At 31.2% G+C, this 19,074-nt stretch overlaps 1 protein-coding gene across 1 annotated transcript in view; it reads left to right on the top strand.

Moving 5' to 3' along the window:
* Positions 1–19,074, top strand: part of Eys (eyes shut homolog) — a 1,592,434-nt gene that overhangs the window by 441,047 nt on the left and 1,132,313 nt on the right. Inside the window, 1 exon segment of the mRNA XM_046432606.1 lies at positions 10,604–10,720. Coding sequence (XP_046288562.1) covers positions 10,604–10,720 — 117 coding nt within the window.

Below are 19,074 nucleotides of genomic sequence, written 5' to 3'. Positions count from 1 at the left end.
ATATATTTCAATCTGGATATTTATTTTTAACCATCTAACTAATCCTTAATGTTTCTGTTTTTAAAATAATATATTAGATGGTGCAGTGACACACACCTGTAATCCTGTCACTAAGGAAGCTGAGGCAGGAAGACTACAGGTTTGAGCCCCTCAGCAACTTAGTGAGACCCTACCTCAAAATAAAAACAAAATAAAAAGGATTGAGGATGTAGTTCAGTGATAAACACTTCTACGTTCAATCTCTAGTACCAAAAAATAATACCAGCATCAGCAACAATCATAATAGATTAAGTAGTGTAATTTCAAGTTACTATAATTTTCAAATTCTGAATTGTTGTTGCTTCCATGTTTCAGCATTTTTTTTGTTTTCTATTTTATTATGTTTACTAATCTATTTATTTTATATTCTCTAATAACCTCAAAATATGGGAAGAAGGTTTGTACTGTCTATTAATCTCTTGGTTGTTGGTCATCAGTATTCCTCTTCACTTTTTAATACCACACATTTTTTTTGGACATTGAAAAGTTTATCTTCTGCTAGCACCCTCCAAAGAGGATTTATTTTCCTGGCACACACATAGATTATAAATAGATAAACTCATTTTAGTTAAGTAGGGTTTGGCATGATCTGGTTTGAGATTTTTATTGGTTTGTCTTTACTTCTAATCTGTAACTCTGTGGGTCTCAACTAACAGCCAGGTGTGTTTAATGGGACAATTCCATGTTTTTTGTAAGCCCTAAATACCAATGTCTGTCTCTTTAGAACCATTAGATTTTGAAGCTTTGCTTTTGTGGAGTTTGACACTATAAATGCAAGGTTAGAAGGGAACCAATGCCTCTTAAAGATAAATAAAGAATATTGCTGGTTAACTTCTGTATTCACTTCCCTATTCTTCTCTTCATGTACCCATATTCTTGATCAGGCTGAATGCTACTATTTTCTTTCCATTAGAAGAGATTTTTGTCAACAACTTCTTTCTGTGTAGATTCCACTTATTACAATTCGAGTTGGCAAATGTCCTGGCATAAATAGAAGAGTTCAGTGTGCTTTCACTTGAATTTGGAATCCTTCTTTCTAAAATTTAGATGGTATGGTCTTCCTTTGTAGTTTTAAGAATTCAACAATTGCAGGAAGAAGAAAAATGGCAGACTATAGAGATCCAGGGCATTATCTACAGCTCCTGGAGTTTAAATACCATGGATAGACTTCCAGCTGCATGGTAATGTTTGGGGACCTTGAGAAAGTTCTGCAGGTGAACAAAGCAAAAGAAAGAAGAGTACATTTTCTTTCAAAACTGTCATTCTAAACTTTGTGAGGAGGAACAAAATAGGCTGGATGTGGATGGGTCTAAGTATAAAAGTGAAAAAAACATTCTGTCCCAAACACCATGTCCCAACCCAGACTCTCTGGGTTGGCCACCTCCTCAATGCTCAGAGGTTTTTCAGAGAATTCACTCCTGTGACTTGGACACTAGCAACACATACTCCCCAATAGACAGACTTCAAGCTCTTCTCTGGAATAGGGCTCAATTAGGTCTGGGTCAATCTGCAGGCTTCATGGGTGAGATACATGACTGGTGTCTCATGAAATAGCCATGCTACTGTGTAGGTACAAAGGGGTATAATTTCTCATATTTCTGATTGTACAGATTGCAGAATCACATTGATTCTAAAACTGAAGCCCTGGAAAGAAATCTCTTTTTTAATTATATCAACAAGGAAAAGTATCAGTCTTTTGTTTATGGATTTGTTATTTCTTTTACTTTTTTTATGAATTGTTTTGTTGTTCTCTTGTCTCTCATTAGCTGTTTTTACATATTTCAATGAAATTTTATGTATTTTTCAATTAAGTGAATTTTTCTTGATATCTTTTTTTCTTTCCTCTTTATAGTCCCTTCCCTTCTCCCTCCCCCTATTTCTCCTATCTCTCTCCCCTACTCCAATTTTTTCTCTTTATGTATTTTAATATAAGTATACCAACAGTACTGCCTAGTTTTTCAGCCTTCTTTGTATTACTCCCTCTTTTCTTTTTGGTTAGCAGAGTTACGGATATATATGTATACTTAATACATCTTTAATTATTATGATATATGGTTTTCTCTTAAATTACCACTGGAAATTGTGATTATACTTTCCTTTCAAAATATTAATCATGGCTGAATCAAGAACTAGATCATACTGAGGGGGTGCTTTTATGAAATATACCCCCAGACCAGGGAATATTGAAAAGAGATAACTACTCACTAAAAGACCTTTACAATAATGGTGGGAGAAAAATCCCGAAACAGATGCACAAATCCCTATATAAAATCACAGGAAACATGAGAAAAAGTCAACATTTTTTTTTCAAAAGTTCGTAATACCCTCATAATTGAGTACATAGATACTAAAGTGGATGAAATTCTAAAGAATGAATTTTTAAAATGTTAAATGCCAATGAATTAAAAGAAGATAAAAATAACTGAATGAATTAAGAAAGATAATATAGGATATGAATGGAAATTTTAGTAAATAGAGATTCTGAAAAAGAACCAGTGTGAAATCTTGTTAATAAAAAAAAATTCTTAAATTAAAAAAGACCAGTTAAAAATATCACCAATAGACTAGATCAAGCAGAAGAACGAATTTCAGGGCGGCTTTAAAACAAGTTATATGAACTAGATTCTTTTTTGTTGCTCAAGCAACAAAAAAAGAAAACAAGCAACAACACACAAAAAAAAAAAAAAAAAAAAAAAAAAACCTGTGGAAAGAATATTTAAGAATTCCAGGCCAATATGAAAATGCTTAATTTAAGACACATAGAACATGAGAATGTAGTAGAGATATAAACTAATGACATTGATACTCTATTCAGTTCAATAATGGCAGAAATTTTCCCAGACCTCGGAATGAGATAGGCATTCAGATACTGGAGGGATATAGAACCACCAATGAACAAGAAGATAAAGAACCTCTCCATGAAATAATTAAAATGAAAAAAAAATGGGAACAAGAAAAAACTTTAAAAGCTACAGAAAGAAATGAAAGATGCTAAAAAAGGCAAACCCATCAAAATAATAGCAGGTTTATTAGCAAAAACTCCAAAGACCAGGAAGTTTTGGAAAATGTATTTCAAGCCCCAAAGGAAAACAACTCCATACCTATGGTACTATATTCAGTAAAGCTAGTCTTCAGAATCAAAGGAGTAATAAATACCTTCCAAGGTAAAAAATAAATAAATAAAAAGGCATTTGCCTTGGAAGGTATTTATTACCTAAAGAAGGATTTCAGAAGACATTGAAAAGTATCATATGCACAGCAAAAAAAAAAAAAGATAAAAATCCAATACTGCAAGGGAAAGAAAAATCTCATTAGAAGATTAAATAAGTAACTGAAAATTAGTAAAGCATCAAACACTCAAAATAAAACAAAATGACAAGAATATAAACCTCTCTATGATAACACTGACTGTAAATTTCTTAATTCTGTAATTAAAAGGCATAAATCACACTTAAAAACAAGACCTAACTATGTCCTTGTTTAGGATTTTTTCTTCATCTGTTAAGATGATTACATGAGTTCTGTACTTAATTCTTCTTTATAGATGATAGATGATAGATGTAACCATCTTACAAGATGAAGAAAAAGTCCTAAACAAAATATAATACCTCTTCATGATAAAAACTCTAAGGAAAATATGGATAGAAGAAATTTACCTCAACATTATTAGACTATTATATGACAAACCCAAAGCCGAAAACATACTGAATAGAAAAAATTAAAAGAATTTACTCTGAAATCAGAAACAAGACAAAGATGTCCACTGGAATCACTTCAATTCAATATAGTTCTTGTAATTTTAGCCCAAGCAATTAGGCAACAGAAGGAAGTAAAGAAAAGAAGACAAATTACTATTTATATATGATATGATTCTACATAGAGGAGGTCTCTACCAAAAGACATCTAAAGCTAATAAATTTAGCAAGGTAGCAGGATATAAGATGAACAAATAAAAATGAATCATTTTTCTATAACATATACCAATAATTAATCCATTAAGAAAGAAATCAGAAAAAATAATTCCATTCAGAATGTTTTTAAAAATATCTAGGACCTACACAAGGATAATTAAAGAATGCTGACAAAGAGAAACAGAAAGAGACATCAGCAAATGGAAAGACCTTCCTTATGCATGGATAGGCAAAATGGTTAATGTTACCAAATGTCCATGTTACTAAAAGTAGTCAAGATTCAATGCAATTCCCATCCAAATACCAAAGGTATTCTTCACAGAACTAGAAATTAAATGTTACAATTGTAACTATACTAGAAATTAATATGGAAGAACAACAGACCTTAATACCTAGAGCAATCCTGAGCTAAATGACCACTGCTGGAGGCATCAAAATACCCAATTTCAAATTATACCATGGATATATTGTAACAGAAAACTGAAAGATACTGGCATAAAAACATACATATAGACAAGTAGAATAGAATAGAAGATATATTGACAAACATAGCTATATTCATCAAATATTTGACAAAAGTGCCAAAAGCACACAAAAAAATAAAAGGCTGCCTCTTTGATAATTTGTGGGAAAAAATGGATATATGTTTGGGGAGGCAGCCAGCACCTCATTTGAGTGTTCTTCTTCCTGCCAAGTAGGGTGTAAGCCACGAGAGAAATTAAAGTCTAGAATTATTAGTAAAGAACAAAAGACAAAGTCAGAAGAGATATTTTTAAAAGGGGAGTTCCTGATAGGCCCAGTACAGAAACTGGAGATGAACAATTAGAAAATTGCTCCTGTGGTTTATTTAAGGGAGCACATCAAAGGCAGGGGTAAGGTTTCAAGGGTGGAGTCTTGCCTCTGATGTCTTGCAATAACAGGTTGGCAGGTCACATCCATCTCAGAGAGGCTGTGGGGCTACAGCAGATCACCCCTTCTCTGGGGGTCTGGGCAGTCAACCAGAAGAAATATCCACTGGAAGTTCCCAGACACCAGATTATCTTATTCACTAGGATACAATGTGCAACACAGTCCACACACAGCCCAGGGATGGCTCTCCACATATATGTGTGTAGAACGATGAAATTAAATATTTCTCACTCTGTACAATGATCCAATCAAAATGTATCAAAAACCTATATGTAAGACCAGAAACTTTTCAACTGCTATAGGAAAACACACAGGACACACAATTCAACATATTGGACATAAGCCAACAAAGATTGGCTTCCTGAATATGACTCATATAGCCTAGGAAATAATAGTAAAAATTGATACATGGCATCAAGTTTAAAAACTTCTGAAAAACAAAGGAAACAGATAATAGTGTGAAGAGAGAGCCTATAGATTGGGGAAAAAATGACAACTACCATTGTGATGGATATATCCTCTATGTGGTACAGCCACTATGGATATCATTATGAAGATTTCTCAAAAAACTAAAAACAGAACTACCATGTGATCCAGGTAACCACTCCTCAGTATTTATCCAAAAGAATTAAAGACAGCACACTTCAGAGATACACACAAATCCATGCTTATAGCAGCACATGTCACAATTATAAGTTATGGAAGCAGTCTAGGTATCCATCAACAATCAACAATTGAATGGGCAAAGAAAATGTGATACATATATGCACATACACACACATAATGGAGTTTTTTTGGGGGGAGAGGGGTGCCAGGGATTGAACTCAGGGGCACTTGACCACTGAATCAACCCCTACCCTATTTTATATATTATTAGATACAGGATCTCATTGAGTTGCTTAGTGCCTCTTTAGATTGCTAAGGCTGGCTTTGAACTCCTGTCCTCATGCCTCCACCTCCAGAGCCACTGGGATTATAGGTGTGGGCTACCCCGCCCAGCCCATAATGGAGTTATATTCAGCCATAAATATTATGAATAATAAAATAAAATAAGTCATTTGCATGAAAATGAAAGGAATTGGAAAACATCATGTTAAATGAAATAAGCCAGATACAAAAAGACAAAGTCAGAAGAGATATTTTTAAAATGGGAGCTCCTGATAGGTCAAGACAAATATGGAATGTTTTCTCTTATGTGTAGAATCTAGAAAAAAAGTTGTCATAAAGTAGGAGGGAGAACCATTACAGTAGAGAAAAGGGATTAGAGGGATTGAGCAGGGAAGATTAAGGGGAGGTTTTTGGGGAGTGAAATCAATCAAATTATGTTATATACATGTACAACTATTACAAATTAAACCCATTATTCTATATAATTAATATGTACCAATTAATTTTTTAAATAAAATAATTCAAAATTGTTCTATATTATTTTATTAAATTTATCTAGTTATATTTGGAAAACTGATGTCTGGCATAGTTCTGGCTTGCATGATAATTTTGCAGATCACTTTTGATTAATATATAGACATTCTAATTAAATGCCCATGTGCTGAGAGTTTTCATCAATATGTATTGAATTTTATGATTTTTTTTGCATCTGAAATAATCAAACTATTTTTTGCTTTTCTTTATAGTTTTTTTTGTATTGATACATACTTATATTTCTACAAAAACTTTTACCCTTGCATTATATAAATTTAAGCTTTTATATATCATAAAATGAACATATAATATGTATTATTTTCTTAATCATGAGTAAAATTGTCTGTATTTGCATTTGTTCTTACATGTTTGCCAGATTTTAAAAGATAGATATTATTAGTCTAAAAAAAATAAGGTCAGCAGTTTCCCTGTTTTACTGTTCTTTGCACCTGTATGGCATAAAGATTTGGAAATAATTTTCTTTGAGTCCTGTGATTCAACCACCAGTCTTCCTACTTTGGTACATTATGAAATATTACATGGTTTAGCATGATTTTCTATTTCGTCTTGAATGAATTTTTTCAATTTATTTTTTCTCATATCTGTCTACTTTATTCCTGTTTTAAAATTTTTCTTAGAGAATTTAAGGTTAGTAGATTTGGTGGGCAAAATTATAAGATGGTCCTCAGGACTAAGGCCTTCTGTTACTCATGCCCTGAGTATGGGTGAAAGCTATGAATATGACATTCCTCCTATGAATATGTTAAACTATATGGAAAAGGTATTTTGTAAGTGTAACTAAGGACTCCAATCAGTTGCCCTTGATTTAGTCAAACAGGAGAGTATCCTATGTTGTGCTGACCTAGTTTGATGGGACTTTGAAGGGGCACGCAGCAGCTTTTCTGTTGACCATGAAGGAGTGTGGTCATGCTACAAAGGGATGAGTCAAAGGCCTCAGAACAGCTTCTGAATGCTGAGAGACATCCTTGTTTGGCACCTAACAAGAAAAATAGATACCTAAGTCCTACAGGAAGAATGAAATAAAAGCTGCTACTACTACACTGATTTTGAACAACTCCCAATCCTAAATGAGATCATAGCCCCAGTCAATACCTTGATTTCAGCCTGGTAAACCCTAAACAGAGGATATAATTATCTGATATTTGCACACTTAAACAAGGAAACTATAAAGTGATACAATGATATCATTTCATGCCACTAAATATCAGCCTATGAAGTAGATGCCATTAGCACTTTATATATATATATATATATATATATATATATATATATATATATAAATTTTGGAGGATTATAGAATTGTTATTTTTTATGCAGCAATATAAAACTTATAACAATAGATAATGAACAGCAAAAAGATGGTTTTCACAACTTAAACACACTCTAACTTCAGAATTCATATTCATAATTGTGCTACCCTTCTTACTTTGTGATACTTGTTCCCAGTAATAGACATTTACCATATTTGTTGATCTGAAAAACTAAATTACAATAGAGTTCATTGAATTATTACCATTAAATTGAGGGCTTTGTCTCTTTTGTCTCACTGAAATGGAATTCAATATATTGGACCCAGGTCATCTTTTATTGTCTTTATCTTTATTGTATCCTTCTTATCTGCATATTTTCAATTTGGAGAAAGTGCTTTGTATGCGTTTTTCAGTAAGGATAATGACTACTCTGTAACAGAAGATAAAAATCATGAGGATCTAATTTTCCAAATTGTGCAAACCTTTATTCTTTTTGATAAATATGTTTTAAATACATTTTCCTCCTCTACCAAAAGTGGCTTAACATATTATCATTATTTTATAAATTCACAGTCTGGTTTAAAAATAGTATTTTACCTTAAGTCATTATTCAGTATTGCTGAAATTAACTTTTTAATGCTTCATGAAAAAAACACTTTTAAAAAGAATGTCAAAATTTAAAATATGCTTCTAACACAAGTAGGGTACTGATGAGGAGACATAGTTGAACTCTGGGTTGTTTCTATTTTATACTCTTTCTTGTTTCCATCAACATTCATTTATTTAATGTTTTAAAATATCTAAAAATATATTTTCTTTATTATTTCATGTTTCCACTTTGTACAGATTCCATCATATTTACAGATCACTGCTATAATATCTAATACTTTAATGATAAGTATACCCTGAAATTGTGATAATTTTCTAATTATTAAATACAAAATTCCAAAATTATTAGCTTTTATGAAATAAACATATTTAATGAGAAAGAAATATAGCTGTTTTTTGATTCTCTGTATTAGAGATACAGTAAAATTAAAACCAGTAATTTTTTTTGTGTGTGCTTTTGTCTTTAAAAAAGTGATTCATACCTATTAAAAAGTGAAATTTCAGATTAGAACTAAAGAGACATGACTTACCATTCAGAATTTATTCCTGTTCTGCCCAGTCTATTCTGTTCTGGTCTCCACTGCTGAATGAGGCAGTTTTCCCCAGTTTCAGAGTCAGCATTCTCTTTTATGTTGAAGAAGAGTGTCTACTACAAATAGCATGATGATAAAATTTTATCATTGCATTCAATATTTGCATATGTGCTCTTTTAGCATTTACCAAAAGTAAGCCAAACACAACTCATGAAATTTGAGGTACCTTACTCAGGGAATAAGAGCAATGTATGGAGCACAAAACATGTGAAATTGATGCAAAACCCCAGCAAATCATGAGAACTAGTTTCTACTTTGAGTGGAAATTAATACACATTGAGTGGATAATTAATACACATTGCAGGAATGAAGCCCAATTTTGACATTAGTATGTCTTCATATCCCAGCTTTTCAGCTGCTTATATAGCATTGAAAACCATATGGCCTCAGTAAGCCAAAACAGGGCACCAAATGAAACTTACATATTTGAATTATCCTAATTTAGGTGCACCATACATAAAGCATGCATTTTTTTTGTTCTTCTGATAATATGATGTTTCACTAAGTTTAAAATAAATTTGTTGTCTATAATGAGTAAAAGTAATAGACTCCATTTGAAATCTGAGTACTAATTGTAGTCTTTACATTATGTTGCTTATTTTGTTTTATTTATTTATTTATTTTTTGTTTATTCAACCAACATAACTTAAGCATGTATCCTGGAAATTTCCAAGACACTGAGATGTATTAAACTAAGTCTCATTCTCTAATCTCATGGAACTCTCGCTCCTCATATACCTGTTTATAACTGTATAGACTATATTCACAAATGGAGAGACAAAAGTTTATGTCATCTAGCATTGCTCCTTGCAATATAAATGCAAGTGTGTAATTCAGCTTTTCTAGATATCACATTAAAAGAAATTTAAAAAGCAGATAAAATTAGGTTTAATAATATTTTTGTTTCAAAATGTTTATCCTAACTATTGCTATTTTTACAGGTAAATAAAAAGGTTGTAAATGTCATACTTGCCATTAGTTTTATTCATAGTGAATTTTCAAAATCCAATGTATATATATATATTATTTAGGGCATATATAAGTACTAGCCATTTTCAATGCTCTCTAACCACTTAAATCTAGTTGCTACTTCTACTGAAAACTGAAGATGTAGATAACAACTATCATTGATTTTGGCATTTTTCATAATACTTTCTTTAGACTCTCTAAACATAAATGCCTGAATTCTAATTTATCACAAAGACATATTCTTCAAAGTATTTTTTTATTTAGTAACTAACTATTGCTCTTCAGTAATTTGAGGTTTTTGTTTGTTTACCTAACACAGGAAAAACAAGACCTTTGTAATGTGAATAATATTGTTTTACATGACCTCTTTGTGTGAAATGTCATGCAAATTTTTACAGTTTAATTTACTATTATTACTGAAATTTATGTTACTTATTTGTCAGTAATATTATGAATATATTCAGAAGGCTCACTTTTTGTACTTTTATTTTTTTAAATTGTGATCTAATTGCTAAGCTGCAAAAATAGTTCTTTAGTTTTGTTCATGTTAGTAACAATCACTTTAATAATATACTACTTTTTAAAAAAATTTAGCAAGATGATAGTTATATATTGTGGTCATGATATACAAAATGTTAATGTTATATAGATTGTATTGACAAACTACAATATTTTATTGAATTATATATAAATCAATGTGGTTCACATAAATTTCCATTGGAGTAAAAATCATTTGGGGAGAGAATAGATGTTTTATTAAAACTGAAAACAAGATTACAAATTGCCAGAGACATCAGAATAGCTAAGAGTGATGACTGGATGATAGGTAAAATAACAATAAATAACTTAACAGTTTTATAATTTTCATACTCTCTTAGAGCTGCCATGCATGCCTGTCTGATTGGGAAGGAACTTTTTGTGAACAAGAAACCAATGAGTGCAAAAAGAATCCTTGCAAGAACAATTCCACCTGTAGTGACCTTTACAAAAGCTATCAGTGAGTAATATATTTTTAGTTTTCTTCATGAAATTACTTGGACTGCTCAATGTCCTTGGGATGCATCCAGATACTATTTTCACTTTTCCATTTAATTAAAATAACCATCCAAAGATGAAGAGTCATTTCTTGACTTGACAGTGTCACATTAGCTTGAAATTTGCAAATACCAAAGTCCAGATGTCAAATCAGCAAAGGAATAAACAAATTTAGCTTGGAAAGGCAATTTGCAGATGTGGGCATGTAACAGATGCATTTATTTCTTCAAAGTGTGTTTTTTCATCTCAGTGGTGTTGTGGACCATTCACACAATGTGACTAGGAAGGAATGGGTCAATTGAATTAAAATATTCAGTCTGTTACCCAGATATTATCAGGAGTCTGTATTATTTTAGGAAAATTAGTGCCAAGTTTTACAACATAAATGATCACTGTGTTCTATAGTTGAATATTATTCAATACTAACAATTGACAAACAAATATATTGCATTGTTATTTAACTTGTACTTCTTGATTCATTCAATAAATATCAGATCTCTCAAGTGTATGCAAGATCACAAGTATTATAATCAGAATGCTTTACTTCTAGTCATGGAGGCAAAAGAAAATAATAGATATAACAGAAAATAATATTATAATTAAATATAAATATACTCAAATGATTATTTTCCAGGGATTAATCAAAACAATCAAAACATGTCCTGGGAAATAACTCATACACTTCCTTTTGCCCTATGATTACAGTTCAGAATTCTGAATTATACTAATTATTTAAAGATTTTCAAAATGTGTCCCTCAATTTTGGTAACTAAAGTAGAATATAAGACTAAGAATGTCAACAGTAGGCAATTTACTTTATTAGAACAAAATTCTTACATAATTTACAATAGTTGGGTTGAAATTTTGAAGATAACAATAAATAAATACTTAATTTGGGTAACATGGAGACCCACAATGCTGATAGATAATACTAATTTCAAATGTAGAAAAATATAAAAATCCAGAGCTATTTTTGTGACATTATCAATTACTAAAAATGGTATATCACTGCAAATTGATAATAATAGCCTCTCTGTCTAGTATTAGGAGAAATAACCAGTTTTTTGATGGAAAACAAACAAAAAATGTCACATTTATCTATATTTGTTTTTCTTAAATAATTCTATGAATTATAATTCCTAATATATTTAAATTTTACAGTATTTCCTTCATCGAGATGCTGATATGTATTTTTTAGCCTGTAGTTCTTTAATTCCCAAAGATTATGTATCACAGGGCATTGGTGATGTAGACAGTCAAACCTGTGGCGGGGGAAGTCAGCAATGTAATGCACTGCAATGAGGGAAAAGGCACACCCCTCTTGACCCATGGCAATCTTACACACAGGTGCTAGAAAGAATTATAAGTTTGATCCTGTTATATACTTTGGGGGAAGGGTTTAAGAAGTGAGACTTCATTCTCCATAGGAGCTTGTTAGAAATTGAGCAAAATTCTATTATGTCTGAGTTCACAAAACTTACCTGGAAGGATAGAAGACAAGAGGGGATAAAAGCCTAGTTTTCTTAATGAGGGGGAATTTCTCATGCTAGCTACAATGGAGGAATATTCTGGTTATAATTTTAAATTTGAATGATGTGTATAATGTGATCACTCTGCAGATATGATTATGATCTAGTCTACTTTCTGTTATGATCCATTGGGGTCATAGAGTGGCCTTGTCTGGTGTTTTGCGATACGTCTGTTGAAATGTTCAACAGGAGAATACCAAGATCCCCCTGTGAACCTAGTTTATAGTAGCTTACCAGCTCCCTGATATCCTGGGTATCAGGAGATGTTTTCACTCCCAAAATAATGCAGTCTCAATATATATGTGAAATTATCTATCTATCTTATCTATCTATCTATCTGCCTACCTATCCTATGAATCATACAGAGAATAGGGCTGCCAACATTTGTATAATCAATAATTAGTCTTTAACTTTTGATTTCCCCAAAACTTAACCTGGAGCCTGCTCTGGACTAGAAGTCCCATCAGTAAAAATAGATAACAGACATTGTATGTTGTATGTATCATATTGCAAAAAATATCCAAGAATGGTGAAAGATCACTTTTAAACTGTGATAATTTACTGGAGAGACAAACTAATCATACCAAGATGATTATTATCACACAGTGTTTTAAGTGGCAGTTCCCAACACTGGAGCTCACCAACTAGCAACAAGAAGTAAGGATTAAATTATTACAGTAGTAAAATATGCAGAACAGTTCAGTATGATTTAATACTGCATCTTTTTGTTTTTATTTCTTTACTATGAATGGTGCCATGTTGTGCTGTATGTGCTTAAAATTTGATAAACTTTAACTTTTTAAATAAATTTGTGCATAGAGATTGTAGTATATTACAAAATACTCTTCTATACAGAGTTTTTTTTCATTCATGACATATCTACATTTGTTTAATTTTTTGATATTTCCAGTATGTATGGTTTATCTGCAAGGTTTTTCAAATTGCTACAACTCTAATAAAAATTATTCACATATAAGTGGACCCCACACAATTCAAACTTGAGTAATAAATGGGTGTGTGTATGTATGAAGAATTCAACACTTATCTTAGTCCACTTATTTGTTCAAAAATAGATTTTTCTAAAAACATGCATCAAACAAAATGAGAACACTCAAATATTCATTTATTATCTAATGTGGAAGTGCTTTTATTTAAATAAAAATATTGCACTTAATACAGAGGTATTAAGAATTGTAAATGAGACAAGCAACAAAATAGGGCTTAATTAAAATATGCTTTATTTTAATATACATGAGGCATAATCAGTCTTTCTAGATGACTCTGACACCACTAATTGTGAACTCCTAATGACTTAAATTTATAAATGTGTCAGAAGACTTTGTCACTTAAATTAGCACAAAGTGTCATAGTCATTTTATCATTCTTGAGATTTTTGAGAGATTGCTGGTTTATATCTAAGATATTAACTTGCATTTGGGGTAGGGCATAAAAATAAGTCTAGGGTCAAGTAATCTTTCTGATTGTGATTCTATTTGTGATTTTAAAGATCATGTATTATTATTAATGTTATACTCACATTAGCTTTACCAGGATGCAGGAAGAAAACAGCATTCACTAGATGTGCTATCAATTTATATACTATGTATGTTATATATGACATCTTCTTATTTATGAATTCTCTCACTAATTTATATTTTTATAACTTTGAGAAATAATTTGCGTATCATATTTGACATTTTTGAAGTGTACAATGCAACAGATTTTAGTATATTCATGGAACATTTCAACTATTACCACCATCTAATTTTAGAATGTTTTCACTCCTGAAGAATCTATGCCCATTTGCAGTACCTCCCCATTATCCCAGAGCCTTGAAACCACTGATACACTTTCTGTCTCTGTGGATTCATCAATTTTTGAAAATTCATGTTAACAGAATGATAAATCTTTTGTGACTGGTATATTTTACTTAGCATAATATTTTGAATTTTTATGTTGAACCAAATGTTTATAGTTCATTCTCTTTTTAATCGCCAAATATTTCATTGTATGGTGATTCCACATTGTTTGTTCTTCACGTTATGGACATATAAATTGTTCCTTGTTTTGACTCTAATGAATATGCCATAAACATTCATGTGCACATATGTGTATGGAAATGTATCTTCAAATCTTTGAGTATATATCCAGTAGTGGAATTGCTGTAACACCTAACAATGCTATGGTTAACTTTTACTAAAACAGTCAAACTACCTTCTGAAGTAAATATACTACTTTACAGTTTCTCCAGCAATGCATTAGAGTTATAAATCCTCCACATCTAGCCATTCCTTATATGGTTTTATCTTAACAGTTCCAGTTGCTGTGAAGGGGTATCTCATGTTGTGTTTGTTTTGCATTTTCTTAAAGACTAATGAGGGTGATCATCTTAATATGTGCTTTCTGGCTATGTGAATCTTTAGACCCTTAGCTTGAAAATTCAGTTATCTTTTTTTTATTTTATTTTGAGTTTGTAAGAACTTTTTTAATATACTTTGTATACAACTACATTATCAGATATTATTTGTAAATAGTTTCTTTAATTTTGATAAAGACTAATTGTTATGTTTTCTTATGTCACTTTTGCTTTCAGTGTCATCTTTAGGAAACTTTTCCCTAATCTAAAGTTATAAGGATTGCTAATACTCTATTTTCTTCAAGAAATTTTATACTTTAAACTCTTATATTTAAGGATAATCCATTTTTAATTAGTTATTTTTTGTGTGAAGTGTAAGGTAAGGGTCTAATATTATTTTTCTGCATGCTGATATTCAGACTCTTGAGAATTTCAGCATGCAGAAAAATGAAAAGCTTTTTGTTGCTGTGACCAAAATACCTGAAAACAACAGCTTAGAGGAAGAAAAGTTTATTAGGATTCACAATTTCAAAAGTTCAATCCATGATCAGTTACTCAATTGCTCTGGGCTTTTGCTGAGGCAGAACATAAAGGTGGAAATGCATGGCAGAAGAAAGCTTCTCAGTTCGTGGCAACTATGAAGCAGAAAAAAATGGGTGAGGAGCTAGGAATCAAATATAACCCCAAAGCCATCCCCAGTGACTGACTTCCCCAAGCCACAGCCTACATGCCTAGTTACCACTTAGTAGAATAGTCTGCCAAATTAGTAATCCAGCTAATGGACTAATCCATTGAGTGGGTTATACTACTTGTGATCTAGCCATTTCAGCTTTGAATATTCCTGCATTGTCTCTAACATGAACTTTCAGGGTTGCCTCATCCAAACCATAAGAGAAGACTATTCCTTTCATATTCATTTTTCTTGTTACCTTTAACTAGGAATAAATCAAAAAATGAGGGTTTATATCTGGAATTTCAAATCTATTCTATTGCACTGTCTCTTCTTATCCTTGTACCATATTTTCTTATCCTAGATTTAAGTATTTTGAAATCAGAAGTATGTATCAAATATGTTTTTTCTACTTTAAAAATTTGGGGCAATGGTGGAAATTTTGATTTTTCATGTGAATTTTATTATCAATTTGTCATTTTCTGAAAATAGGTAGGATTTTGATAGAGCTTGCATTGAATATGGAGATCATTTTGGAAAGGATTGGCATGTTTATAATAATGTCTTCAATATATATTCACAGAATGTCTTTCAACTTCGTTATGAATCATTTGATATATTTCATTCATATTTTCTAGAATTTAATGTACAATAATTCATAATTTGTAGATTTTAATGTAAAGTAACTAATTTTTAAATTTATTAAGAATTTGATGTTTTTGATGATATTATAAATTGAATCATTCTTTTAACATCCTTTTCAGATTGTTCTTTGCTGACTATATAGAAATAGCATTAATTTTTTAATACAGATTTGGCAAGCTCAAGGAACTGATTTATAATTTCCAACAATTTTGGTGCATTTTCTAAGATTTTCTGTATCTTATAGTAGAGACTGTTTTGCTTGCATCTTCCCAATATTGATAAAATATGTTTCATGCCTAATTACCCAAACAACTTTCATTATAATATTGAATAGAATGACAAATACAAATATCCTTGTCTCGTTCCTGAGTGTAGAAAAATATTATGCAATCTTTCACCATTATAACATTAGCTTACCCATTATGAGCAAGACCCTAATTTCAATCTGGAGGATCACAAAAAGGGTGTGGGGCATAAGATATTTATCATTAATGCACTCTACCAGATTCTGGAAGTTCCTTCCTATTTCTTGTTTGTTGATTTTTTTTTTTCATGAAAACAACTTTAAAATTGTCAAATGCTTTTACTACTACTATGGATATATGCACTTTGTCCTCTGTTAATGTGGAAGATTGAATGTGGTGACTTTCCAATTTTGAACCAATCTTTCATTTTCAGTATACATCCTAATTAGTTATGGTGTACTAATCTTTTCACATGTTGCAAAATTCCATTTACTATAATTAGGTTGTAAAATGTCACAAATATATTTGTAAGGGATAGAAGTCTGTAGTTTTCTTTCTTCCTTCCTTTTATCTTTTGTGTTTGTATGAAGTCTTTGGTTTTGGTATCAGACAAATGTTATCCAGAAAAAATGTGTTTAGTATTGTTTTCTCCTCTTTTGTAAGAGGTAAGAGTTGCAGAGAATTGGTATTAGTTTTTAAACATTTGGCAAAATTTACTGGTAAAACCATTTTGTTTTTGCCACATCTTGTGGAAATTTTTTCTTCCTTTGATTACTAATACATTTGATTTGCATACTATAAATTTATTGTTTTCTAAATAAGACTCTGTACTGGCTTTTCATTTTCTCCTAAAGTACTTCCTTTGGTGTTTCTTACAAGGTGGCTAATGAAAAATTCTCATTCTTTTTAATCTGGGAATATATTATTTTCTGCTTTTGCTTAAAAATTATCATTATGGGATACAGAATTTTTGATTGAAAGCCTTTCTCTTTTAATACTTCAAATATGTCATCCTACTGCCTCTGATCTACATATTTCTCTTGATAAATTAATGGTTAATCTTACTAAGAATACTTGTATTGCTACAAGGGGAAAAAAACTGAAGCAGTTACACTTAATAAAGCTTATTTGAGCAAGAAAAAGATTCTAGAACTGCACAGCATTCAAGACCACAAAGGTTCTGAATCACCTCTCCCTTCCAATGTGATGAGCTACTTTTATAACAAGAAAGACCAAAAATGACATCCAGAGATTACCTGATTGGTAGTCTGTTATTTACATTATAGAGGCATAATTTGACAGTTTGGAGCATGGGATTGGCTGAGAGATAATCTACTGTGATTGAAGAGTATACTCAGTTTATAATCTGCTTGCACATCAAGCTAGGTTGTAGCTCATTATATATGGAGGCCTATTTTGCCCTATTCATCATTCAAGATGAATTCCTACAACAGTAGGAAAATTTATTTCAGAGGCTAATGTAGAAAAGTTCATTTTAATTCAATATATAATGAATCACGTTTGCTGCCCATAAAAGAGAGTCTATGTCTTTATCTTAGTTTGACTCCCATATCATTAAAATTTGAGCTCATTGAATTTATTCTACTTGAACTTTGTAACCATCATGGGTGTGTATATTAATATTTTTCTAAAATTTGGAATTTTTTATATTATTTTTTCAAATGATTTATGTTTCTTCTCCATTATGATTCTCATACATAAATGTCAATGTATATGTTGTGATAGCATCTCACAGATATTTGAAATTCAGGTTATACTTTCTTTTTTTAAATTTTTTTCTTTTCTTTCTGATCCTCAGGAACAAAAACATTAACAGACTTATCTTTAAGTTGACATTTTTTTCTACCAAATTAAATGTTATGTCCATATAGAAAGGTTCTTTATTTCAGTTTTTGTACTTTTTGGCTCTAATTTCTATTTTTTATAACTGCTACCATTATTAATATTAACTTTCAAAATATCAACCTCATTCTTTGATTAATTATTTATATGATTCTATCTTTGAGATATTTATTATATCAGTATATTTCTCACAATAATCAAATATCCAGGTATCCTCATGGATAATTTTTATTGACTTTTTATTTCTGTACATAAGCCATATTTTTCTTTGTATGCCACTTAATTTTTAATGAAAACTTGAAATTTTAAATAACCTAATGTGGAAAATCAAATCATATTCTGCTCCTTCCCAATTGTTATTGCTTTAGTATGTTATTTCTACTTTTTTCTCTTTTTCTATTTTACTGTTTTGCTATAATATTTGACAGTCATGTGAGGTTATCAAAGTCTCTCCTTGCCAAATTTAGTGGTAAGCTAATATACACGATTTGGCAGAGATTTTCTTAAATTCTTTGAACTAATAAGTCTTTCAGACTTAGGGACTTTGTGTCAGTGTGTGTTTGTGTGTGTGTGTGTGTGTGTGTGTGTTGATGCAGGCCTTCAACATTCTGTCAGTTTAAAATTCTACATTTTGTGTGTGTGTGTGTGGGGATGACTAGGTATTGAACTCAGGGACACTTAACCACGGAACCACATCCTCAGCCCTATTTTGTATTTCATTTAGAGACAGGGTCTCACTGAGTCTCTTAGCTCCTTGCAGTTGCTGAGGCTGGCTTTGAACTTGTGATCCTCCTGTCTCAGTCTCTTGAGCTGCTAGGATTACAGACATGCTGGTCACCATGCCTGACAAAACTCTACATTTTTTGCCTGCACAAAATCGCAAGTTTGGTCAGAGATCAAAGACTAGGGCTTTTTCATATCTTTCCTAGACTTGTGCATTGCCTTTCATGCTGTGATGTTTTCTACTTTCCAAGGATATTTAGCTTTCAAAGAACTGTAAATACATCT

This window comes from Marmota monax, unplaced genomic scaffold, assembly GCF_021218885.2.
Source record: "Marmota monax isolate L192 unplaced genomic scaffold, Marmota_monax_Labrador192_F-V1.1 WCK01_AAM20220418_F8-fsc00116, whole genome shotgun sequence".
Classification (NCBI taxonomy): domain Eukaryota; kingdom Metazoa; phylum Chordata; class Mammalia; order Rodentia; family Sciuridae; genus Marmota; species Marmota monax.
This window is presented reverse-complemented; position numbering and strand designations above follow the sequence as displayed.